Source organism: Peromyscus eremicus, chromosome 14 (genome assembly GCF_949786415.1).
Source record: "Peromyscus eremicus chromosome 14, PerEre_H2_v1, whole genome shotgun sequence".
In the NCBI taxonomy this organism is placed as follows: domain Eukaryota; kingdom Metazoa; phylum Chordata; class Mammalia; order Rodentia; family Cricetidae; genus Peromyscus; species Peromyscus eremicus.
Window position 1 is genome coordinate 62,963,812 of NC_081430.1, and position 26,835 is coordinate 62,990,646.

At 43.3% G+C, this 26,835-nt stretch overlaps 1 protein-coding gene across 1 annotated transcript in view; it reads left to right on the forward strand.

Annotated features, from left to right (window-relative positions):
- Positions 1–26,835, forward strand: part of Vipr2 (vasoactive intestinal peptide receptor 2) — an 80,436-nt gene that overhangs the window by 38,383 nt on the left and 15,218 nt on the right. The window contains exons 6-7 of the mRNA XM_059279185.1: positions 13,691–13,788; positions 25,973–26,114. Of these exons, the coding sequence (XP_059135168.1) occupies positions 13,691–13,788; positions 25,973–26,114 (240 nt within the window). The remainder of the gene's footprint in view (positions 1–13,690; positions 13,789–25,972; positions 26,115–26,835) is intronic.

Here is a 26,835-nt window from a genome sequence, read left to right on the forward strand (position 1 = left end):
CAAAGGGCTGTGATAAAGACTGACGGGGCTCAGTATAAACAGTGTGTAACTAGAACTGGCCTGACAGCATGGTCTCAGGACACACCGGACATCCATCCACACAGATATACGGTAAAGAAAGTTAACTATCATCTACTTCCCAAGCAAAAAGCCTAATTAATTCAATCTCTCTCTGTTTATAAACAGAAAGAACAAATTCTTTTGAGCTTGCTATAAGCCCTCTGGGAAAACCCAAGTTAGTTTGAAATCAAAAGGCCTTATTTAAGATTCAATTCAGAGAAGTTAGTCAAAAACGTCAAAAAAATGTAAAAGCATTGTTTAAATAGGATCAAAGGCAGTTGTCTGCTAAGACAGTGACAGATTTCAAAACCAAATACAGAAAGTTACATAGTTATTTAAAAGACAAAGAGAAAATGTAACTTTTTAATAGTGAACCATAGGAAATTATTTTAACAAAAAAGAATCTTCGCTTATCAGAATATTCAAAAGGTGAAGAAAAGACTTCAGAATCTCCCCTCAAGAGCTGATCATTTCCCCCGGGGATGTACTTCCCTGGTAGAGTGCTGCCTACATACACCTATGTACTCAAGATCATGGATGCCATCAACACTTGAACACAAAAATAAATAAGATCCAGAAATGGTGGCACACGCTAGTAATGCCAAGACTGGACAGGCAGGAGGGTCCTGAGTTCAAGGCCATCTTGGTCTATGTATGTTGTCACTGTCTCAAGAAACTCAAGAACAGGAAGAGAGGGAGAGTGTGACCAGGATTATACGTTTTCAAAGAACAAATTCTGGATTTTATGTGATTGTATTTTTATAATAATGCTCATTTTTAAAAATAATGGTTCTATTGTAGCCTTACCACAGAAGGTCTTCCCTCCCTTTGTCTCTGCTCCTCTGACCGTCCCTCCAGCTGTCATATGAGCTGATTAATTGTCACACAAGCACTCTTAGGATTCTCTGGCCTGTGAACACGGGTTGTTTGTTTGTTTGTTTGTTTGTTTTGGTGGGGGAAGGGGGTGGCATAGGACTGTTGACTAACAATCCAATTCTCTTCAGTTCTCTGTCAAAAGTAGGTAAACATAAGCTTGACAGCTGATGTATCCGAATTTCTTATTTGGAATTACACTAATTTAATCCATTTGTTTTTGGTGGTTTTTTTTTTTTTTCACTTTTTTTGTTGAGAAATTTCATAACACAAACATGGTTTGACTCGTTAAAAAAGTTATGCATCTGCAACATGTGACACTGATTATTCTGAATGTTTTTTTAAACTAAAAACCAGTATTCTTATTTACTCAAGATTATCCAAATCATAGAAACAAAGACTTCTGAGCGAATTTGTAATTTTCATTTCTAATTTCTACATTTTAAAATACTTATATAAATATTTTCTTTAAGCTAAATGAATAGAACTCTTTTGAAAATTAATTTTGCCCCTGTCGCCTAAGGGTAAAAAGTACCTTACATATAGACAGAAACAGAGACCTCCCAGCTTTCCATTTGAACTATCAGGCATGTGTCAGTACTATAACAAAGAATACAGGGATTCATCCAGAGTGGCTAGGTCCAGGCTGTGCTTCTGAAAGCTGAAATAGCCTAAACTTCAGATACCCAACACTCTTCACCATGGATTTTTCATTTCTATAACATAGGGATCCCTTCAGAGTGACTTGATATTTAGGAGCTCTGTCCCCAAGAGACTCAGACCCTCTTTTAAGCCTTCCCAGGAGCAGCCTTAACCTGACAGTTCCTCGGAGCCTTGCTGGGTCCAGGTTATCTCGTCAGAATTCATCCATTTTTCCAAGAAGGCACAAAACTCTGGTGTATTGTAGGCTCAGGGCCAAAAGAGAACCATCATTGCCTTAAACCTCTGAGATACCCTAGCCCAGACCCTAATCAAAAGTGTAGGGAATTAGATACACTTCTGTTGGGCTGTTGGTGTGGACCGCTGTTTAACAGGCTAACGGTAGTTCCTAGACTCTAATAAGGATCTGCAGAGGCCATGTGTGGAAACCAGAAATCAGGCTAACATGAAATAAGCCATTTGTTTGTGCGGCCCGGGTTGGATTGTATCCCATCTTGCTCCAATATCCAAGCTACTAGGCTAGGAAGCGGCTGATTAATGCATCCCTGGAGTTAGCTTTGTGCCGAGTCCTCTGCCATCACCTGCCTTCCGGTACCTCAGCCACAGGTCTCCATAAATGCTGTTTAAAATGGGCAGAATTTTGAGCAGCATTTTTCCCTTTATCTTTTGATCTCCTTTTGTTGGTTCGAATAAGACAAGTTCCTGTATGGTTCTGACCATCAGAATGACCTACGAGGACTTTGTTTTGGACCAGGCTACTACAACAAAACATTGCAGCTGGAGTGTTCTGTTTCTGGTTTCTCACTGTTCTAGAAGCTTAAGTCCAAGGTCACAGGGCACTGGCAGATGATACACCGCCCCCGCCCCCAGCTACCTTTGCACTGTATGATAATTGGGTGGATTCCTTTGGGGTTGCTCTGAGAAAGGACCCATCCCTCCCTCATGAGCTTATCCCTCAGGACCCAGTCACCCAGCAAGGCTCTGTCTCCTGATTGTTAAAGACTCAATCTGTGGATTTGGGGGGGGGGGCACACAAACACTGAGGCTGTAGTACCCACCAACACAGAATTCCATTTATTTTCATTTACGAGAAAAAAGATACCCAGTCTGATTATATTTTGCTACCAAGTCTGATTACATTTGCTGATCACTGACGGGGCTGGGAGATGTTCCTCAGTTACTGCTCACTCTATTTCTTGTTTAGTGTTAGTTTCTTTCCTTTGCCAGTTTTCCTGCGGGCATTTGTTTCCTCCCTGCTCACTCAGCACCTCATCCACTAAGAACCTTGCCTTATTTTCCCCCATGCTGGTCTCTGTAGTCTGTATAAGTTTGCGCTAAAAGTCTGCTTTCTTTTATGGGTTCTTTCTTCCCTCTACCCTTTGGCCATCCACACATTGCAAGCAGATACCCAGTCACCTTGTGTTTCCTCTTAGAGATGTTTCACTACAGCCAGCTAATATACTTGGAATGTATTTCCAGGAACTCTGAAAATTCAGATATAATTTCTCACTGAGAAATTCATCATCCTCCCAGAATTATATCCATCTTCCTGCTCTTCCCATCCCCTTAGAAGCCAACCCTGGGGTCTAGAAACTCATCCTCTCTCTAAGCCATCAGAGCTGAGTCCCACCCTCAACAGGACTTTCTCCATGTCTTAGTGTCCACTTCTTAGAAACCCAGATTTCCTGCCCCAAGAGGGACTCATTGGTTGTGATGTGAATCTTAGCTGGGATGAAGAGTGGTGTCTTTGTCCTCCAGCGAAGTCCTCACACTGACATGGTATCTGTCATGTACTCGGTCAGTTCCTTACTTTGGGACATTTTAAAAAGTTTATTTATAGACATTTTGCCACATGTATAGCTGATGGTTTTATTGTTTCTGCTGTTGCTTCGTGGCTTCCTGGGTGTGTTCTTGCCCACCCCAAGCAGCAGCTGAGCATCTCTCTTTCCAACGAGTAAAGTGCCGCTACCCTTTATACCTTATTGTATGGGTAAAAACTGAAAAACATTTTCTTAGAAGCAGCAGGGCACATCCCTGACTCAGATGGAGGAATTCCAGAAGAGGTCCCGGACCAGGGTGGCCAGTTTACACAGAGGGGCTTGTGGGAAAGGTTTTCCTAAGACAGTCAAACAGCCCCATGACTTAAAAGACTCAGAGCACTGTCCTAGTCACTCAATGGTACTTACTGCCTGTGCCTAGCATTCATTTCCTTGGCTGTGGGGCTCTAAGAATCAGGACTTTGTTCAGCTAGACCAGCAAGGGTAGCATGGTAGCTTCTAGAGCTGGTACTGTTTTCTTTCCATGTAACATAGCAGGTTGTGTGTGCTGTGATCCTCTGTGCTCCTGCGTGCCCGGGAAATGTGGTTGACTGAGCCATATGTGTCTGTAACTTTACTTGTTTAAACATCTGACCAGGCATCTTGAGCGTTTTGTCCTCTGTACTTAACAAATGAAATTAGCCTTGGTTTTTGGAAATGCTTGTTTTACCCTTCTTGTCTGTCTCTGTGTGCTCAGTGTTTTTAGATCAGACTTCGCTAGCTCATGAATGAAATGCCATGTGTTGCCTGTACGAGCTGGCATGTGCTAGAGCGACTTCTACACACCAGGAGCAATTGCTCCCTCAGATAGTAAAGGAGTCATCTGTGGAACCCGCCAGACTTGGTCATATTTTTACAGATTGCTTTGCCAGCTTTCAGATAAGCTGTGGTTGTTGGTATTTGGAGCTTAATTCAAGCCTGACCTGGGAATTGTCTATGGCACAGAATGTTACCCAGTTCTTGGAGGTGTTGGCGTTGTTAACACAGAGCTATACATGACGTGTGCTTTAATTAGAATGCGTGACTATGTGCAAACTACATCGGGTATTCATTTCTCGTTATCTTCGTGTCTTTGTATTTCATGAATACTTCCACTGTGTTGCCCTATACCAAAACAGTGCTGTTGTAGACTGCTTACAAAGGCAACTGCTTTCTGGCATTTTAGGAACATCTGTTGAGTATTGCAGGGCACCAGCTCTGTTCTAGATGTTTCCACATATTGATAAATGAAAAAGAAAAGCCTGCTGAATGTTGCTTTCAGGAAAGAGCTGACTTTCTGGTCCTCCCATTTCTGTGTTTTTATCAGTGTTTCCTTCTTCTGGCTGTTAGCCAATGTCTTGTCATTCCTGGACACTAGCTGCTGGACACAGATCCAGTTGTAGATACCACAGGAAGTCTCTTTTGCTGCAAGAGCATGTCTTACATTGATCAGAAGTCCACCATTTGGAATGGCTGGAGATCTCAAAGAAAGAATTTTGAGCTCAAGCTGACGGCTCTGTCAACACAGACCTGAAAATTTTTAATCAGGAAGAACAAATCATATGAAAAGACAGTGGCTACCCCCCCTTTTTTTTTAACGGAGCCTGGGTTCAGCACTCACTTCCGTCACTGTGGCATGCTGAGTACCGGTTGTAACCGTGGAGGGGACAGTAACGCATCCTCAAGTTGGATGCAGACATACTTGGTCTCTCACAGGGGTCTTTGCTTGTGAACCCATGGATAGTCACCTCTTCTGTGTGAAGTGTCACCCTGGGCCCTCTGGGTCAAGGCTCTGAAAGAGGAAGCCACTTCCTTACTTCGTGTTTGGCAACACTCTACTCAGCCCAAAGCCACTGCTTCATGGCACCGTCACAGCTGCCTCCTTTTAGAGGACACATGTGATGTTCAACTCACAGAACCATCTTTTGCTGCTGTTTGCTGCAGCAGGATTTCAGATCTACAAAAAGACCTAACTTCAGGGCTTTGAAAACGTTTTCTTCCAAAATCTAGGCCAGAATTTGCCCCAGAGACTTAGCTGCTGCCTGTGTGCTTTCTTAGCCTTTTCTTGCCGTTTGCACTTCTCCTGCGGGGTTCTAACAGGAAATCACGCATTTTTAGACCTATGTGTCAGTGACCACAAGGGTTTCTTAGCACAATGGGACTTTCCCAGCCCTCTTAGTTGTTCCTGATCCAGGGTTCTAAGGTACCAGACATCCAACAATCACCAAAGGTCAACCTGATACAGTGGTTCTGAGTTTATGGACTCATGCTAATGAAATTTTAAAATGTGGGCTCTGCTGGGAGTAGGCGAGGCTGAAGCAAGTTTATCGATAAAGATTACAGGGAAATGATAAATGAAGGACAATTGAGAGACACTCCCAAGTTTGGGAGGGGTTTCCAAGAAAAGGAAAAGTTTGGAACTTCTTTATGTATGGAGTTTTTAATGGGGCCAGGGCAGAAACTGGGCAAATCTATTGATTAATTATCTAAGTTATCATGGCTCAGCCAATGGAGGACCCACACTCTATGAATGTCCTCTTGACCCAGCCAGGAGACGGTCATGCTCTGTTCGTGTACTCCCACCCAAATAAGGGTCATGGACACTCACTTTGTCCATCTCTGGTTTGTGCTTTGTTAACTGTTGACCTTGACTGTCTGCTAGCTGTTAGTCACTAACTGGTGTTGGTACCGGCAACCCGGCAGACGTCTAAAATCTTACTAATTGAATTAAACCTCTCTGTTCTCACAGCCCCTGAGAAGTAGCTGCATTTGTTTAGTAAACTCCTTGTCTGTGGGATGGTCTGGGTTATCTTTCCTAAACTAGCGGGAGGCTTCTTGTTAGAAGCCAACCTTACTTACAGTTTAGTCTGTTACAATTAGCTGCATCAGAAACCAGGATGTAAGAAGGAACAATGAATAAGATATCAGATATAAACCAGGATATAAGTAGGAACAATGCTGCCTTTCATATGTCCCTGAAGAGCTTGGGGGGGCGGGGCAGGTAGCTTGCCTGCACTGGCCCAGAGCCCTGCTGCCGTCCTCACGTCTGTCTAGCTTGGTTATCTCACGCCTGAGTACAAGTCTTCTTATTTACTTTCCTCGGTGGTCCAGGTCTTGGTGCGTTAACCTTTAACCGTCTTTTTACCCCCACCACTGCTCTCACTTGTACGTTTGTGAGCCTGTGGTACGGCCCTTTCCCATACTTCCCGCAAAGGGCCAGCCCTTCCAGAGTTATTGTCTTTGGCAATGTAGATACTCACACCGAGATCATGCTTCCTTGCTGAAAGTGCTGTGGAGGAAGAGGTTGAGGTCCTGAGACCAGTGTCCTGTGGCATTGGGACTGTATCTGAGAAGAAATGGCTCTGCAACCAGTGTGACTTCTGAGACTCCAGGTCAGGAAGGGATGTGAAGACACACAAGACAGAGGCAGCGACCGCAGGTAGTCTAATGCAGGTGGGTTGGAGGTGTGGCACTTCATGAGAACCAGATAACAACTTAGGATGGGTGTCTAGCATGCACTGTCCTGGGTGCTGTGCCTCAGGCCTTCTGCCACAATAGAAAAACTCTTCCTCAGTCTGTCCAGGGTTTAGGCCACTGGCATCTGTAGCTTGGAGCCCTGAACTGTGGCCAGTGTAACCAAGTAACTGAAGTTTAAACCTTATTTAACTTTAATTAATTTAATGTTAATGGCCTCACCCAGCAAGAGGTGGGTTGAAAGCATTGAGCGTTCCTTACCATGAAATCATGGTTTACTGCTAAGATTTAATAAGGCAGAAATGAAAATCTGAATATCTTACCTAATGCCTTAATTTGCCACACTGAAATGTATGCTCACCTTGATCACCTGAGCTAAGTCAGAGTTAGGCTAGCCTACTTAATTTTCTTACAAAGCGTTAACCAGAATGATCCTCCCAGTGCTGACCTGAGTCCTTCCAAGTATATTGATCCTCCCAGTGCTGACCTGAGTCCTTCCAAGTATATATGAGGAGCTTTCTTTGGAGATCAAGTTCTCAGTCAGGTTTTAGAGAGAGATGTGAGGTAGACAAAACACCAGCGTGGTCCATGACACCATCAGGCAAGGCTGTCCATTCCTGTGGCCTCCAGAGCCCTGGGTCCAGTAAAGAGCCAAGGCCTGCTCGCTCTCAACAGCTGCTTCATCTCAGATCCTTGGGCCAAATGATTGCTGCACTAATTGTCCAAACTTCACAGCTTCCAAATCTGTGGGTCGTGTTTCATTCACTGGCTAAACACCATGTACTGGTGCCCACTAGGCACCCAGGGCCTTAGGAACTCTGTAGGGACAATGTGGCTGTAATGAGAAGGACAGGTGGCCTGAGGCACCAGAGAAACCCAGGTGTCCAGAGCCCAAAGTTCCAGTGGACCAGTAGGGCAACTGGGACTTCAGCAAAGGGCCTTGGGGGCCTTGGTAGAAGAGAGAGCTTCCAGACCCAGGAGGTGCGGAGTGGTCCAAAGCAGTCAGAGCTTCTTTCTGTGCTGTCCTGGGTCTTCTGATTAGTGTTGAGGTGGAGTTATTTTACTTGGTTTGTTTGTTTGTTTGTTTGTTTGTTTGTTTGGTGTGTGTGTGTGTGTGTCGGCAGTGCTAAGTACGGAACGTAGGGACTTATTCATACTGAGCAAGCACTCTACCATTAACGTTTCTCCTGGCCATCAAAGAGCCTCACTTGATGTTCTTTCTGTATGGATTTCGGTTCATCGGAAGTTTCACCGTATGCACGAGGACGGCTGGCAATCCCTGTGCACACAGGATGAACTCAAGTGGGCATAGACAAAGCTGTGAAGAGAGTAAATAAGGGCACTGGAGAGAGCTCCGCAGCCTCCATCTCTCATCTCCATCCCACTGTGGGGACAGAGCAGGGTCCTGACCCTCAGCCCCTAGTAACCTGCATCTTCCCTGCTCTGGCTCAAACTCTCCGTGGACTCGTGGTGTGAGGTCAGAATGAACGCTCAGCCTAGCCAGGGGCCCAGAGCTACACCCACGGAGATGGTACACACCACTGAGACAGAAGCCACCTTTGCCCCAAATCAGGCTCAAGGTGGTCTCCCATCCTCTGCAGGATCCTCATGTCTGTCTGTTCGCAACCTCACTCACTAGGTGATGGGCTCGCTCATTCTCCACCCGACCATCTCTTCAAAAGCACTGTTATTTCTCATTAAATTTCTTAGTAAATAAACACCCAGGCTTAGAGCCTTTTGTTCTGTCTCCTGGTGAGAACTCTGATCCAGGCCTCTCTCTGACTCTAGCTACCTCTGCAGATGCTGAGAAGGAGTCCTTCTGACTACATGAGGGGAGAAGACATAGCCATGGTTCTTCCTGCCCCGCCCCCTTCATGGTCCATGCCTTTTGTGGTCCAACTGCTCCACCAAGTCCCTTGGATTCCCCTGTCTCTCATTCTATCTATTCTGTTGGGAAATCTTGTTGGCTTTGCCTTCTTCATGTTACCATCTGTTAGCCTCTGAATACTTTTCATCACTATTCAAACTGTGCACAGTGTTTCAGTGGAACATGCACTCACCACTGGGAAGAGCCTCACATGTCTGTGCTGCATGTCTCTCCCACTCCTCCGAGGTGCAGTGAGATTTTATTGTCCCTGCAGCCTCATGTCCTCACAGCCTGTGTGACCTGCACCTTCCTGCCATCCCTTTCTGCCAGAGTGCCTTTGCACTGGCCATTCCTTCTTCCAGGTTCCTCCCCTTTCCCAACCCTAACCATAATGTCATGGTTGTCACTGGCCTCAGCCAGTGCAGCTGGTGTGAACCTTGTTCTACATTCCTACTTTTCATAATAGCCTGTAACATACCATGCAGCTCCTCTAGCCATTCTGGATATTGGATTTGGTCTCTTTCCCCAGCATAGGTCCCTTGAATGCTGATTCCTGTCTGCTTGCATCACTGACATCCCTGGCTCCAGCAGGCACTTGGTGATGTGCCTTGGGTGAATAAAAGGAATGGATATATTGGCCTCAAAGTCATAGTTGATTAGCCAGGTGTGTGTGTTATTCCATTTTCACATCATGAATGAATGGCACGATTTTTTTGAGATAGTATTCATTTGCGACCTTGGAGTGGAGCCTTGGAACCTCGGGTACAGAAGGGATGATGACTTTCACAGGTTTCTGGCTTGCTGATAGTTTGTGATACTTGTGCTGAACGCAGCTATGCTGAAATGCCCTCGTCACCAAAATATGTTGTTTTTATTAGCTGGGTAGAAGAAACTTGCACATTTGTTTTCCTTGTCATTGTCCTGCTTCTCTAGATGGAGGCCTTGCTACCACATCAACCCCTTCAGTCAGTATGACATGTGCGCATTCCCACACCAATAGGGAAGACTGGTGTGTCCCGGGTAGTTGCTGTGGGAGGCTGTTCAGCACCAATGTCAGAATGTTTACATGATGACAAGGCTCCAAGCTCAACCCTCCCAAGCCCTGATTTAGCTGATCAGATGGCCTCTCCAGACCTCCCAGACAGGACACCATGAGGGGCTAAGAGGCCATACTAGTACCAGCATTCTACTTTGCCAACTACCATGGGCCAGATGAGGGTAAGGAGGTAAAGCTGAGGTAAGGGCTGCTTAATCATAGCAGGTTTTTTAGAAGCACTGTATAAGGCCAAATATAATCAAGTGTAAGCGTATTAAGTATGTTTGCACCAAAAGAATTCAGAGAAAGGAACCTGACTGTGGCGCTTTGAATGAGACGGTCCTATTGTCCCCAGTTGGTGGCACTATTCAGGTGGGTTGAGTAGGTGTGGCCTTGCTGGAAGAAGAATATCACTGGGAGCAATCTTTGAGGTTTCAAAAGCCATGTGCCATTCCCACCTTGCTCTCTCTGCCTTGTGCTTGCCATTAAAGATGTGAGCCCTCAGCTTCTGCCCCATCTACCATGTCTGCTGCTTGCTTCCATACTTCTCCATCACGAATGGACTCTTATCCCTATGAAACCAGAAGCCCAAATAAACCCTTTCTTCTAGAAACTGCTTGGTCATGATGTTTCATCACAACAATAGAAAAGTAGCCAATACACTGACCAAACAGGGTGCTACAGGGAAATGATCATGAAGTATACAGGAAGGTGTGGTGGTTTGAATTAGAATGGCCCCCATAGGATCATCTATTTGAATGCTTGGTTCCCAGCTGATTGAATATTTAGAAGTGTAGACTTGTTGGAGGAGGTAGGCCACTTTGAGATTTCAAAAGCCCATTCCAGGCCCAGTCTCACCCTCTCTCTCTCTCTGCCTACTGCTTGTGGATAAAATGTAAGCTCCCATCTACTGCTCCAACACTATGCCTGCCAGATGCCATGCTCCCCACCACAGTGGTCTGTAACAAGAATCTTAAATGGTCTTATTAATAAAAACAAACCTAGAGCCAGGTATTGGGGTGAATGCTGAAAGATCATAGAAACAGAATAAGCCACAGCCAATCTCACCTTGCCAATTCCTCAGCTGATCATGTTTCCTCAAACTGGAAGCCTCTGTGTCCTCAGTTGAATGGATCTCAGCTGAACTGCTGCTGAAAGCCTAAAAGCTAAAAAGGCTCTAGTTCCTCGTCCTCATGCCTTATATACCTTTCTGCTTCCTGTCATCACTTCCTGGGATTAAAGGCATGTGTTATCATGCTTGGCTGTTTCCAGTGTGGCTTTGAACTCACAGAGATCCAGACAGATCCCTGCCTCTGGAATGCTAGGATTAAAGGCATGGGCTACCACTGCCTAACCTCTATGTTTAATATAGTGGCTGTTCTGTCTCTGACCCCCAGATAAGTTTATTGGGGTGCACAATATATCAACCACATTGGTCATAACTCACCCTCTAAAATTGTAGGCAAGCTCCCAATTAAATGCTTTCCTTTATAAATTGTTTTGGTCACTGTCTCTTCATAGCAATAGAAAAGTAACTAAGACAGAAGATAAAAGAGATGAGAATGAGGGGACATGGAGGGGGGGTAATGGCAAAATGAGACTAGAGGAGATGCAAGTAGAAAAGGGATGAGGATTATGAGGCGTGAGGGCACAGACAGGTAGGGAAATGGGGACAGAGAAGGGGAGGATAAAGTGAGGAGATCTCTGTGAATGTAAATGGAAAGGAAGATAAGGGTGAAGATGAGGTGGGGAATGGGAAAATGAAGTTTGAGAGGGTTGCAAGGAGAGAGAAGGAAGAGGTGAGGCAATGATGACCACCCTGCAGATGGAGGAGGGTTGTATGGACTCCTCTGTTCTCTGCTCTCCTGTGACCTGAACTTTATGTTATGACCTAGTACCAACAAGGAGAATTCCTGCAATTCAACCTTAATAGGGTGATGCTTTCAAACATGACTAGACTGTAATATTACTATGAGCAAACCTAACAGACCCCTGCATAGCTTTTTATACTGTTTTTATTCTTTAAGAATTTTGTACATTATAAAATATATTTTGATCATATCCATCCCTATTAATCTCTACGCAACTTTTCCAGTATACCCTGAAATGTCTCCCCTCCAAATTTGTGTTTTCTGTTTTTCATCATCATCATCATCATCATCATCATCATCATCATCATCATCACCAGCAGCAGCAGCAGCCCCTGAGCCAAATTAATGCTGACCACATGTGTATAGGCATGTTACTATGCACTGGGCACGGGCAGCTAGCTTACTAGCATCCACATCCCCAAAGAAAAGTGACTCCCTCCATCCACAGCCATCAACTACCAATAGCTGCACCACTAGGGTGTGACCTTGGTGGCCCTCTCCAATCCATGCTGGAATTTTGGCTGGCTTGAACTTTTGCAAGGCTTGTGCAAGCAACCACATCTGCTTTGAGTTGATGTGTTCAACAACTATGTAATTTCCAGAAGTCAGTATTTCACAACTCTCCTACTCATTCTCTGGCTATTACATTCTTTCTGACCTCTCTTTTTCAACGTTCCCTTAGATGGATGGAAATAGATAGAGATGACCCATCTACAGCTGAATACTCATTTTTACTTGTTTTCAGTACTCTGACCACTTAGGAGTTTCTGCATTAACCACACTACCCATTGCAAAAAGAAGCTTCTCTGAAAATCTTGAGAGCAACACGAATCTATGGCAATAAGCATACTTAGTAGGCAGTTTGGCAACAGGACCATTTAGTGAAACACCAGGGGGTTACTCACTATGGCTTATGGTCTCCCAAGTCATACACTCTTGACAAGGTGCACAGTACCTCCTGTGGAGAAGACTTCAAATCCAATAAGAAAGTAGTTGGTTTCCCCATAATGATCATACCACTATTGCATCGGTGGATACAACTTGCCTAGCAGATTGGTATTGTAGCAAGTTGCAAACTTTCTATATTTTACTATAAACACTTTTAATCAGGGCCTCATGTAGTCCAAGCTTGCTTCAGAATCTCTATGCTGTGAAGGCTGCCTTGAACTCCTGATCTTCCAGTCTCTACCTAAGTCCTAAGATTGCAGGCATGTGCCACCATACCTGAGAGAAGTCTTCATTGTACCATAACTATGAGGTTTAGTAGCAGTAGTTATATCTATTGTATAAAATTCACCCTATATGAACAGGTATATTCTCCATTTTCATACAAGGATTAGTTTTACAGAGAGTGCAGAGCAGGCATGGCTTTGGAGCATGTAGGGTGGTGCAGCCTATCTGAGTGTCCTGTGAGTGCCTGGTTTTCTCTTTGATGACTGCACACACACACACACAGCCCCTGTTTTTGTAGTGTCCCCAGTGGTTCTACAGCAGTAACTATGGGCCTTCTGTCCCATATCTGATGATTGCATGGATGTTAGATTTCAACTATGAAGCCTATTAACCTAAGTGTCAGAAATAAAAACTGCAAAATGCAGCCACTCTTTAAGGAGAGATCCTCTGTGTAACTGGTCATGTACTTTTGATGCCATGTTATTTTCCATGAGTTAATATGTGTATGTCCACTTGATCTTGTTTGGAAATGCATTCCCAGAAGACTGTCACATTCCTACTCCACGGAAGGGATCCCACAAGTTCCACTCATATTGGCCTTCCTTTTTTTGGCCCTGATGGTAGCCAATAGAGTTCCCTTTGAAATATTTCTTTGCAAAAATCATATTTATAATGATTTGTAAGAAAAGATAGGTCTTCAAAAAGTGAAGGTCCTTCTGGACTCAAGATGGAGGTAGAATTATAAAAGTGGCTGTGCCTCCGCTCTTCCAGCACTCCGCTTGTGTGAGAGAGTGCTTTACAAATAGGAAGGAACCAGAATGTCCTATTGCACTGTGAATTTGGCCAGCAGCTTACAGATGTGTTTTTTATTTCTTTGTAGATCACGTTTTATATTCTGGTGAAGGCCATTTATACCTTGGGCTACAGTGTTTCTCTGATGTCTCTTACAACAGGAAGCATAATTATCTGCCTCTTCAGGTAAGGAGCAAAACTGAGCAATTCTGCAAACAATAAGAGACCAGCAAGCTTACCTAGAGGTTTTTAGTACCTTAGAGGGTTAGACTCCTTCCTGACATGGAGCCATGTCCCAAGTGATAGAGCACCCTCAGGCTAGAGAGATGGATCAGCAGTTCAAAAGCACTTGCTCTTGCAGAGGGCTAGGATTCAATTCCCAGCATCCATATTGCAGCACACAACCACCTGTAACTCCAGTTACAAGACATCTGTTGCCTTCTTCTGGCCTCTGTTGGATCCCCTACACACATAGCACACATAAACTCACTCAGTTACACATATGCACAAAAATAAATAAGTAAATAGAGTACCCTTGGAGAAAGCTAGCAAGGAATACATTGCTGACACTTAATTTTTATGTAAACACTTTGCATATCTGATGTAAGCAGGTAATGTTGTCCTTTAGCTCAGCTATCACTTATTAAACAATTAGGTGCTATTCAAAAACATGGAGCTATGAATACTGGATGATTTTGTCCTTGTCACTCAGAAGCTTTTGGGTGCTCTATGGAGATGGATTGTATCTAAGAACTTGAAGGCAGGAATCACTGAATGAGTTCAAATCTTGCTTAGCCTCTTTGTAGCCGTGTGACCTTAGACAAATTGTACAACCCCTATGTACATCTATAATATGTGGATACTAATTAGGGCACTCCAGAGGAGTCCTTGAAGTTGGAGTGCTGTAGATTGGAAGGGCTTGGGTAATGCAAACCTAAGACAGGATCCCGTAGTGCAAACCTAAGACAGGATCCCTGCCGTTCTGCTTGCCTGCTCTTCTTCTGGTAGTGAGGTTGGATGGTGCCCCATCACCACCTGGGTGCTGCTCAGGACTCTGCTGTGACCAGTGGTTGTTTAGGATGGGATCTGAGAACCTTGGTCCACAGGAGAATCCCTTTATAGAAAAGCATATAACCCTATGGGTAATCACACTGAGCATTTGACGTGAGTGAGTCACAGAGCTCCTGTCACCTCTGTCTTCTCTCTGCTGGGGACAAGCTCAAGTGTTGCCACTATGTGAAATAAAGTCATTGACAGCAAAGGGGAAAATTCTAACAATAGCCAGTGAAGGAGTTGAGCATGCTGGAGGATATAGCTTAGAAGCCCAGCAACCATAGCTGAGTTATACTTTCCCTGTTCTGGGGATGTTAGCGTGACTGGCATATTACTGTTCATTAAGTTATCTCTGTGTTCTTACATCTCAAAAGGGAAAAATGTAAAGAAAGGAAACCAGGAGAAATAAGCCGGTGTGGAGTAGACTGGAAAGCATCTATTTATTTTTCCATATTGAACAAGTCACTCTCAAACCTCAGCCCCTTCGCATTTTATAGTGTGGCAACTGTAAAATTGTCAGCAAAGCCAAAGGCCTTTGGAACTTTACACTGGTGATTTTGACCTTCCAGAGAATCTGGAATAGTTTGTTCATGGGTGGCCGTACCTAATCTTTTAGATGTGAACACAATCCCTGCATGTTTCAGAACTTTTTGGTTGAGAAGAACCATTTGCCGTGGATGTCAGTCATCTTGCTGGTGGCTGTTAGTGCTATATGCCAGGCACAGAACCTGGAGCCCAGTCACTTTGGGGGATCTTTATCCCACATCTCAGAGCCTCTGGCTCATGCCACCTCTTGTCTGTCAGAGTGATGCTTGGTACACTTCCATATAAAACTGAGGATCTGGCGATTCTAAAATTTTTGACATGAAAACAACATGTTTCACTGTCCTAATTTATCTGGAAAGAAAATGAGATTATTTGTAATTGCCAAACATTTACTCTCCCTAACATGCCTTTAGAAAAGCAAAACAAAAACATTGGGTAACCAAATTCTTAACTGACACAGAGAAATGGAGCAGCTCATGCCTAGATCAAGTCCCAAATTGCAGTATAGACCTCCTAGGACATGCAGGGGCCTCGTTCTGTGCTAGAATCAACACAGAATGATAGTTGTGATCTAAAAAACATGACAGACAGCTCCTACCAACAGAAATTGCTAAACTGTATCTCATGGGTATTTCATTCCTTGCCACATCCAATAAGTGAGTTTTACCATCCCAAACTTTACCAGGCAAAGCAACTGCCAGCAGTTACTAGATACTTGAGGGCTGAAGACCTGGTGAGGGCAGAGCCTGTGCAAACAGGTTGTCAGCACGGCTGATAAGTGTCGTGTGTCCACAAAGTCTGCCCTGGACACCTTGAGTGGGCCACCACGGTTCTGCTTATCCAGAAGCCACATTAGTTGACATCTATCAGATCTACACTTGGAGTGACACTGGACGATGATCTCTCAATGGTGGCCCAACCCTGCATCCCGACTGTATGGAAAGTGGGATGAGCAAGGAGGAAGGAAGGAAAGGAATGGAGGTTTAGAGACATGAGAAGCCATGGGGGGCTGCAGAATAACACTCTCAGGAGAAGGCGGTGCTGAAGAGAGATGCCTGCTGTGTATATACACCTGACCGGTCAGAATCACAATCACTTTGCTACTGTGCTGAGGTCCCTGCAACCCCACAGCGTGCTGAGATACCATGGGAGATACTACAAAGCCAGCCAGGCAATTCATTTGCTGAACCAAACACTACTCAGTAACGTGGACATTCAGTAGAGAGGATGTGTCCTTGCTCAACTTGAACATGGGCAAACCCAATACCTGGCGAAGACACAGGGCACTGCCAGAACCGGAAGCCCTCCAGAGCCACCTTTGCCCACAACACCCTCTTCCTCAAAGGTGACACTGTTCATTATACATAAACCACATTTTCTTTATTCATCTACCTGCTGGTGGACACCTAGATTGATTCATACTCGGTTACCGTGACTAGTCACAATAAACAGATATGCAAGTAATTCTGTGGTATGCTTACTCATAGTCCTTCAAATACTGCCTGAGTTTACCTCTGTTTCTGTGGTTAAAAAATAACTGACCAAGAACAAATTAGGGGAGGAAACCATTTGTTTGGCTTAAACTTCCAGGTTCCAGTCAGTGAGGGAAGTTAAGGAAAGAACTCAAGCAGAAACCTGAATCAGAACCGTGGAGGAACACTGTGGTCCACTTCTTAGCTAACTGTCTTACAAAGCCCAGGTCCACTTGCCTAAGACAGTACCACCCAGCAGGGAGCTGGACCCTCCCACAGGCCAGTCTGATCTAGGGAAGTCCTCAGTAAAGGCTTCTTGACTGGCTCTAAGCTGTGTCAGCCTGACAATGAGGTCTAGCCAGGAAAGTCTCCTTCTTGTCGACTTGAAACACAAACACATCACTGCTAATTCATAGCTTTTCCTTTCTTATCGCCGTGTTGACATCACAGTTAATAACGCAGTTCAACTTAAATAAAATCTCATAGTCTGTAAATTGCTCTATGATATTTAAAAGTCCAAACTCTCTTTGAAAACCCAAAGTTCCTCAACTGGGGTCTCCTGAAAATGAAAAAAAAAAAAAGTTAACTATCTTCTTATTCTGAATGGGAAGAACCAGGGAATAGGAAAAATCAGATCAGAGAAAAATCCAAAAATCTAACAATGTAAAGCCAAATTCCGTAGCTCAGTGTCCAATACCTGGGACTCAGTCGTGGGCTCTGAAGGGTTTGGGCGGCCAACTCTCCAAAGCTGCCGTTTCCAGCTCACACAGCGTGGCTGGTGAGCTCAAGCCGGCCCCACTTCACACCTGCCACTGTCCTTGATGAACATACCACAGCCCTGGCATCTCCAAGACCTTGAGAACCCAGTGTAACTGACTCTACACCTTTACTAATGGCCCCTTTGGGGGTGCCAGGCCTCAGATGCTCTCATGGCCCCCTCCATCTTATTTCTTTCATGCCTTCAAAAGCAGCACTATGTGAGAAACTTCTTATACACTGCCTGTTTTGACTATCAAGTTGAAATGTAGCCTCAGCCACCTTATAGTACAGCTCCTATGTGCTAAGCCTGAGGAAACCCTTTCCTACGGTCCTAATGAGCACTCACTCGTTCACCTCAGTGGTGTTTGTCTCTTACTAATCACAGCCGATTCTTCAGCCACAGCTGAACCAGCAACTATAGATTCTTGGTCTAAAATATCACAAAAATGGCCCCAAAGAAGTCTTTACTTCCTTCTGAAACCTTAGAAGCCCTGCAGGCTCCCTCCCTTTGCCTACATTTCTCTCAGCATGCTCAAGTTCCCACAGAATGCTCCAACATCTGAACACTCAACAGCTTTTCCAGCTCAATTTTTTTTGTTTTTTTTCCCTTTTTTATTAAGAAACTTTTTTATTCATTTTACATATCAACAACAGATCCCCCTCTCATCCCTTCTCCTGCTTTCCCCCAGCCTTCCCCCACAACCCAACCCCCAACCCCTCCTTCAAAAAGGTAAGGCCTCCCATGGGGGAGTCAGAAAAGCCTGACTGAGGCAAGTTCAAGCCCCTCCCCCCTGCATCAAGGCTGTGCAAGGCATCCCACCATAGGTAATGGGCTCCAAAAAGCCAGCTCATACACCAGGGATAGATCCTGACCCCACTACCAGGGGCCCCTTAAAAGACCAAGCTACACAACTGTCTCCTGTATGCAGAGGGCCTAGTCTAGTCCCATGCAGGCTCCACAGCTGTTGGTCTAGAGTTCATGAGTTCCCACTAGCTTGGTTCAGTTGTCTCTGTAGATTTTCCCATTATGATCTTGACCCCCGTTGCTCATATAATCCCTCTTCCCTCTCTTCAACTGGACTCCTGGAGCTTGGGCTAGTGTTTGGCTGTGGATCTCTGCATCTGCTTCCATCAGTTACTGGATGAAGGCTCTAAGACAACAGTTAGGGTATTCACCAATCTGATTACCAAAGTAGGCCAGCTCGGGCACCCTCTCCACTATTTCAGCTCAAAATTTAAACACTCTCTGTTCTCCCCAAAAAACACCATCAGGTTATCACAACAACCTCGCTTCTCCAGTAGCAATTTTGTCCTAATTTGAACTCTGTTGCTGTATTAAAAACCATAACTCAAATCATGGTGGGAGAGGAAAGATTATTTGGCTTACATATCCAGGTCGCAGCCCATCCTTGAAGGAAGCCAGGGCATGAACTCAATCAGTAACCTGAAGTAGAAACCATGGAAGAATGTACTTGCTGCCTTGCTCCCTGGATCATTCTCTTAAATAACCATGGGCTGCGCCTTTCCACATCAATCATCAATCAAAGCAATCCTTCACAACCATACCCACATGCCAATATTATCTAGGTAATTCCTCAGTTGAGGTTTCTCCTTAAGATAACTCTAGGTTGTGTCAAGTTGACAACTAAAGCTAACCAAGAGAGGTGTACACTTAGGAATGGTATTGCTGGATTATATAGTTATGCTAATTTTAGTTTTCAAGAAAGCCCCACACTGATTTCCAAAGCAGCTATACTAACTCACTATCCTACCAACCCCCTGCACATATAAACACCATAATAATAATAGTGGTAGTAGTAGTAGTAATTCAAAAACAGCATGGCACTGGCACAAAAACAGACACATAGTGAATAGAACAGTAGATCCAGAAATAAATCTACAAAGCTATACCACCTAATTTTTGACAAAGTTATCAAAGCGTGCATTGGACCAGAGACAGCTTCCTCAACCAAGGGTGCTGAGAACACTCGCTACCAACATGTAGACGACTGAGACTAGATTGACATTTCTCATAGTGCACTAACAGGCAGCCTTGTTAAGCTCACACTTAGCATATTTATCACCAACTTTGAGTTCTAATCTTTCTCTTTGTTTTCTGTCTGTCTGTCACAATGTCTTTATTCCAGTTCCTCTCTTTCATACTTTTAGTTATAGATTCTATTTTCATTCATTCAGTTATAATATGACATTTACAACACATTCTCCCACACCCACCCCTCTCCTTCTCTCTTTTTCTCCCTCAACTGCCAGGCTACAACACACAACACATTCTCTTATTCATAGCAGTTAACTCTAAACTGCTTTTTGCCACTTACCAGTCAATTCAAGAACATCCCATTTTAGCTTCATGTACCATTCATGCCTTTTATTGGTTTTGTAAATTTTAATTCTATATTGAGAGCCCACAGACATTACTATTTTTGGTTGGCATTTATTTAGCTTGCCTACATATTGCTCTCCATTTTCCCCCCATACTTTCTTTCCTGCTGGGGTCATCCTCCTGTTTCTCATGAGTTTCCCTAGCTGCCTCTGGTCACATTCCCACGGTAGTGAATTCTCAAGCCTTTTGCTTGCCTAGAATGATAATTATGCTTTGCTTTTTAAAAGGATATTTCTGAATACTGAGGATAAGGTTGGATCTTTTGAGAAGCTGCCTATGGCTCAACCTTGTTCCTAAAAGCATGGTCTTTTCCCCTCCAATATCTCTCCCTGTGTCACCTGCTTTTTGCAGGTGACACTCATTGACTTAGTGTCTTTACTTTTGTGTCCTTCTTTCTCATGGTTGTGAGGCGTCTGATCTTTTACTCTCTTTGATCAGTTTCAGAACTTCTTGGCTAGTACCTCCAGAAAAAAAATGCTTCCACATCATTCTCTTCTCCTGGAACACCATCCTCACTTGTATTTGGCATTTTGGCCTGTTCTCACATATTTTCTTTGCACTCTCCTATCTTTTCCATTAGTTCATGTCTCTCCATTTTAATCTAGACATGTTCTACAGATCCAGTTCATATAGCACTTTCATTTGCCAAGTTTGATCTACTTTTGGATCTCTTTCATTCTTAAGATCAGATGGATTTGTGGGAGCAGATATTTCAGGTTTTTTTTAAGATGGTCCTAGTATATTCTACAAGAACTTCATGCACAGATAAAATACGTTTTGATTATATCCAATACCCTCCCCACCTCGAACTCCTCTCAGACTCACTATTACACACATTTTTTACAATGGATTCCTAGCTAGTGCTTATTGTCTACTTAACACTATCAAGAGTCACTTATGCAGAGGAAGTCGTGAGAGTTCAGATCAGACTGACCCATGGCCATATCTGTGGGGAATCGTCTTGATTGTTGATTGATGTGGGAGGGCCTAGCCAATTGTGGGTGGCACCATCTCTAGGAAGGTGAGCCTGGGCTATGTAAGAAGGCTAAGTGAACAAGCTAGAGAAAGTGAGTCACTAACCAGCCCTCCTCCATGGTTTCTGCTCCAGGTTCCTGACTTGAGTTCCTGCCCCAAACTCCCTCAGTGACAGATTATTACCTAGAAGTGTAAGATTAAATAAGCCCTTTCCTCCCCCACTTGGCTTTTGGTCATGGTATTTTATCACAGCAACATAAAGCATACTAGACCGGGGGTAACCTATTGCCTTCTGATGGGATTTAAGATCTGTTACACAAGATGGAACTCACGCCTGGTATTGTAAACCTAGCCAAGAACTTAATGGTTGCAGAGCTAACATGCCCTAAGGGTGAACCTACTACTTATTATTTTGCTAAATGGACACTTACCAAGATCCCTTCTGAATACTTTCTTTTTACACACAGACCAGTACCGTTCTCAGTCCTTACCAGAGAAGCTTCTTATCACAGTGGATGTTGGTTCATACAGATACTCAAAACTGTTCAGGGTGCAGAGAATAAATGACTGCAGACTGAGTATGAAGTGGTGCCTGATGGTCTCATGCACTTTGTGTGCATGGTATGTGCACCTATTTATATGTGCACAAGTGTGTAAGAGCTCATGCATGTGTGTGCATGTGAAAGCCAGAAGTCAATGTCTGGTGTTTTCCTCAATCACTCTCCACTCTGTTTTTGAGACAGTCTCTTACTGAACCTGGAACTTGCTGATTTGGCTAGACTGGCTAGCCAGAAAGGCCCAAGTCTCAAGGATCCTCTAGTCTCTCTCTCTCTCTCTCCCTAATGCTACACCTTGTTTTTTCACATGGGTCTAGAAGATCTAACTTGGGTCCTAACACAGAAGGCAACAAATACTTCACCAGCTAAGCTTTTGTTCCAGCCTCCTCATGTGCCTTTTAACCTTATCTTCTCTAGCCCCATGTTTGCCCAGTCTCTAGTTCAATTGTTTGGTTTCTTATTACATTTTAAGAATTTTTATATATTATAGACACTAGCTTTTATGTTAAATCTAGTCTACAAATGTTTTCTACCTTTATTTAGGTTTTCTTTAAGCTTGATAATATGTACTTCATATGTTAAAGTTTTAAATTTTGATGAAGCCCACTTTGTCTATTTTTTTGTGCTTTTGGCACACTATTTAAGAGACCTTTGTCATATCCAAGATCAAGTTTTTCCAACCCAAAATAGTTTTATATTTCTAGCTCTTGTATTTTGGTGGTTGATTCATTTTCTGTTAGTTTTTGATATTCTATGAAATGGAAGTCTAGCTTTATTCTCTCACAAGTCCTACCTAGCAGTTCAACACCAAGTTTAAAAGACCATTAAATGTTCTTAGCTTCATTAGAAGCCAACCAACCACAGAGGGATGTTTTAAGTCTCTCAGTCTGATGCATTGGGCCATTCGCAGAGCCACACAGTGTCCGGAAAGTTTGGAATCCAGAAGTGAGTCATTCCACTTTATTCTTTTTAGGGTTGTTCTGGCCATTTGAGGTCCTTTGCAACACCATGTTACTTTTAGATAAAGGGCAAGCAATGGGTAGCATTCCATGTCTTAGGGACTTCCTTCGTTTTTCTTCATCTATTCTGCTTCTGGTGTCTGGCTTTTTCTGTGGAAACATGAACAAACATCTATTATATTTACCACATATAAGAACCTACAATTGACCAAAGTAAAGTAATGATTCCACCCAAGTCTAGATTAGTGAACTAATGAGTTTCCTGGGGCTAATTACGGCAGTATGGACAACAGGTTACTCCAGAAACATGAATGATTCAAAAGCTACTGCATCACTGGAAAGCCCACTCAAACACAAATGATAATTCACAAAATCTGCATCCCTGGAGTTCCTTTTCTCAATTTGCAGGCTGCTAAATAGTTTGGGATGTCTCCTCTACACAGAAGTTGTAATTGCTTGAGGAGAGTCCTTGTGAATATTATAAGTTTCAGGAACTTCCTAAGACTTATGAGGTGTTTATTTTCAAGTTTTGTTTACTTGAATAGTTTTAAAGAGCCTCCTCCAAGATGAAATGATCCCATTTTGAGCAAGTTGCTATACAAAAACTTCTAAGACTGGGTAATTTTCTTTGATCTTTAAATTTACTGAATCTCTCTTTTGTCTGCCTAGATTTTCATTGGCCATCTCTAGGGACTTTCTAATGCCAGTTGCACATTTCAAATCCAAAATTTTTATTTAGTTACTTCTTCAAATTTCATTTCTTTATTGAAATTCTGTGTTTGTTGAAAGATTGTTCTCTTTATTTCATTCTGTTCTTTGAACATATCCAAGCGTTTGGCTTTAAACTTCTGTCTAGTAAGGCTACTTCATGTGATTTTTAAATGGAAGGTTTTATTTATTTTCTTTTTCCTATTAGTAATCCAGCTTTCTTGCTTCTTTTAATGCTTTATACTCTTTTTGTTGAAATTGGACATTTTTAATAAAATGATGTGATAACTCTGGAAATCAAATTTTGTCTCTCATTTTTGTTGTCCTTTGTTATGAGTTATAGTTGTTTCTATTTTTTTTCTATTTTATTATTTTTGTGGTCCTTGAGATTGAACTCAGAGCCTTTCAAATGCCAAACAAGCAGTCTACTATAGGGGTATAGCCCAACCCTTTCATTTATGTTTTTTTTTTATTTTGAGACAGAGTCTCTGTGAAATATTCAGTTAGTCCTTGAAATCTCTCTTGGTCCCAGGAAAGTCTTGAGTTTGCAACCTTCGTGTCTCATGCCTCTGAGTAGCTGGTGCTACAGCTCTGTGCCACCAGGCCCAGCCTGTAATTATTTATTTGGTGACTTTTCTAAACTTTTCTGTTTTGTAGAGTTTGTATTGTCCCTATATACTGCTCACTACCAATCAATTATTTACTGATAGAGGTTTCCTCAGACATCCCCAGTCAAAGAGGGGAAACTAGGAAGAAAAGAAAATGTATTCCCCATCTGGGGAATTTGGCTGTGTTGGAAGCACTCCTCTAATACTTGGCCAGGCTGTTTACAACTCTGCCTTGACTTCACGTTTTGCTTAAGCTAAGTCTAAAGATCGGCTGAGATGAAAGTTCTTTGGGAGCATATGACCTGTCCAGAGCATGTATGAAGGTTCTCTAAATTCCTCTGTATATATGACAGCTTTTCAAAATCCTGGTTTCCCAAGAACCTCCCTGCCCAGCCTTTCTTCTCAGGCTCCAGAATGTCCGTCATTTGCCTCAACTATTAGTGTTGGCCTTAGGCCGCTGCCAGAATCTATTTGGTTTTCATTATAGCTGCTGCTCTGTCGGGATGGGTTCTGGAAGGTTGCACCAGTTGTTCAATGAACTTAGAAGTCAAAAAATAAAAAAGCAGTATCTTATATTTGTATGTAATTCCTGAGACCACACAGAAGCCATTGGCTATAGTCTTTGGGATAGCACTAAGCTGAGCATGTGCCATAGGACAAGAGGAGGCTGACCTACAGTGTGTTCACTTGGGGTGGGGGACCATATAGCTACCAACTCTGAGTATTTTCCAGAGTTCCAACAAGATTAATTTGAGTAGTTTTGCCAGGTTTTCGGGGTTTCTTGGAAGGGTTGGACAGAGGCCCCTATCTCACTGTTTTCACTGGCCTCCTTGGTTGGAATTTTAATTCTGATTTCAGGTGACTAACTTTTGGAAAGTTCTTGTTAAATTCAATTATTTTTTAAAAAAATTTCTCTGCCTTATTAACTCAACATTTTTAACCTAATGAAAGTTTTTTCATCTTCCTACCACAGAAAGGAGCATCTGCTGTTCATAAAATACGTGGCATATCCTCATCCAATTGTTATGGTCTTCATGTGCTCCTATGTCAGTAGCATGCCTTCACTTTAAATTCTAAGGTTTGCCTATATTGATTTTATAAAGTAAAAAAAAAAAAAAAACCTACAACTATAATAACATATTTCCACAAATAATTGAATAAGATCTTTCACAATTATTACTAAAACTGATTCTGCCTCCCCCCAAAATTCACACATCCCAATGTTCCATTTGCACTTAGAAAAGAAAATAACTCCAACTGAATTAATCTATTAACCTCTGCTACATCGATGTCTCAATTGTGTGTAATACTAGAGGGTAGATACATACACATGACATTGCCATAGTGTGTGAGTATGTGTGCATGCGCACACACACACACACACACACACACACACACACACACACAACCATTATATACATATATGTTGTATCTATTAAAGTGAAGTACAGCTCTGCCATGACAAGGACATGGTATGCAAAGAAAAGGCAGGTCATGATACTTTTGCTTTTAACTCTAGATTAATTAAAATTACATAAAATTTGAAATCAACCCCCATTGGCCATATTTCAGTTTCATTCATTCTGGTAGCTCATGGCTGATTGGTCAGAACATGTCCAGGGCCATGAGAGAGACAAACGGTAAGTCAAAGCCTGTGTGACCAGGAAAGGGGGTCAATGGGAAGGCATCTACCTGTACCCTCAGCTGACAGTGAGCTTCTGACCAAGGACAGTCAGGAAGGGGATGAGGCAGGTTGTTGTGTAACAAGGAGACCAACTTCAGATCCTAACCCAAGATGGAACTCCCCATGCATGGAACTCCCCATGCATCCTTGGTGTCAATATAGAGAGGAGAAAGTCCGTTTTTATGGAAAGCAGTTTCCCACCTAATATAGAAAGTTATGCATCAGAGTTGAAGCCTTGAAAGCCAAGTATCAGCTGAGGAATGGGTAAAATCACGGCTGCGGCTCTGTCTCAAAGTTGGAGCATCAAACACAAAAAGCACAAGCTACAAGAGAAGAAGAGAGGTAATAAGACAGCCACACTTAGTAACCCAGCCTGCGACCCAGAACATACGGGGGACAGAGCACACTTGGCTGCAGGCTCAAGGCAGCTCCTGTGTGGCTTTTGCATTATATATTCATACTGAACACTATGCTAAGGAAATAATCTGAAATAAAGAGAGCATTCATGTGCAAAAATACTTATCATGATGCAAAACTGGAAACAAAAATATATACTGTGATAATTGAAGTTAAGTAAATGGTTAACTTCACGAGAAGAAAGACCTTAGATAATAATTAAATATCGGCTTCTGTCTTCTTCCTCTTCAGGAAGCTGCACTGCACCAGGAACTACATCCACCTGAATCTGTTCCTCTCCTTCATGCTAAGAGCCATCTCAGTGCTAGTCAAGGACAGCGTTCTCTACTCCAGCTCAGGTACACTGCGCTGCCACGACCAGCCGGCCTCCTGGGTAAGGCTTTCCCAAGGGCAAGAATCCATGTATGTGGGGCAGACCCTAGCATCTACCAACTTCTTTCCTCTTAAAGAGACAGCAGTGGCATAGTCCCTCTTAAGCCTGAGCAATGGAGAAAGGGATGACTTCAGACCTGTGTCCACAGCCACGACCAGGAGGGTCCAGAAGGCTGGGTGGTATCTAGATACTGTGGGGGCTGGGAAATTAAAAGTCACCAGTCCCTGGTGACCAACCCTGAGATGAATGCAGCAGCAGCAGCAGCAGCAGCAGCAGCAGGTGAAAAGTCATTTTGTTGATGAACATACACTTGTCCAAATCACCCAGATTCCAAGAGATGAAAACTTTTACCCATTTTCTAGATGAAATCACCTTCCATAGTATATAAACCCTGGACAGTGCCAGTGGGAGACACACTCAGTCTACATCTTTGATACAAGAACAGACAACGCTGATGATAGTATCTGCAATACAGCAGGGTTCTCTCACACGCTGGGCCATCTGCCTTGGCTCTGCTTGTGGGGTTAGTGGTGGTAATTTGCTACCTACTCAAGTCAATTGGGCAAGTATTTGAGAGCTTCCTACATGCAAGTCTTCCCAAGTTTTTCTCTGCTAGCATGTAATGCTCCACATTTAGGAATTTAGTGTGTTGGTCCTTATCTATGGTCTCAGTGGCTTAAAGAGCCAAGACACTGAACTGCCTCCCACCACCGCATGCAAG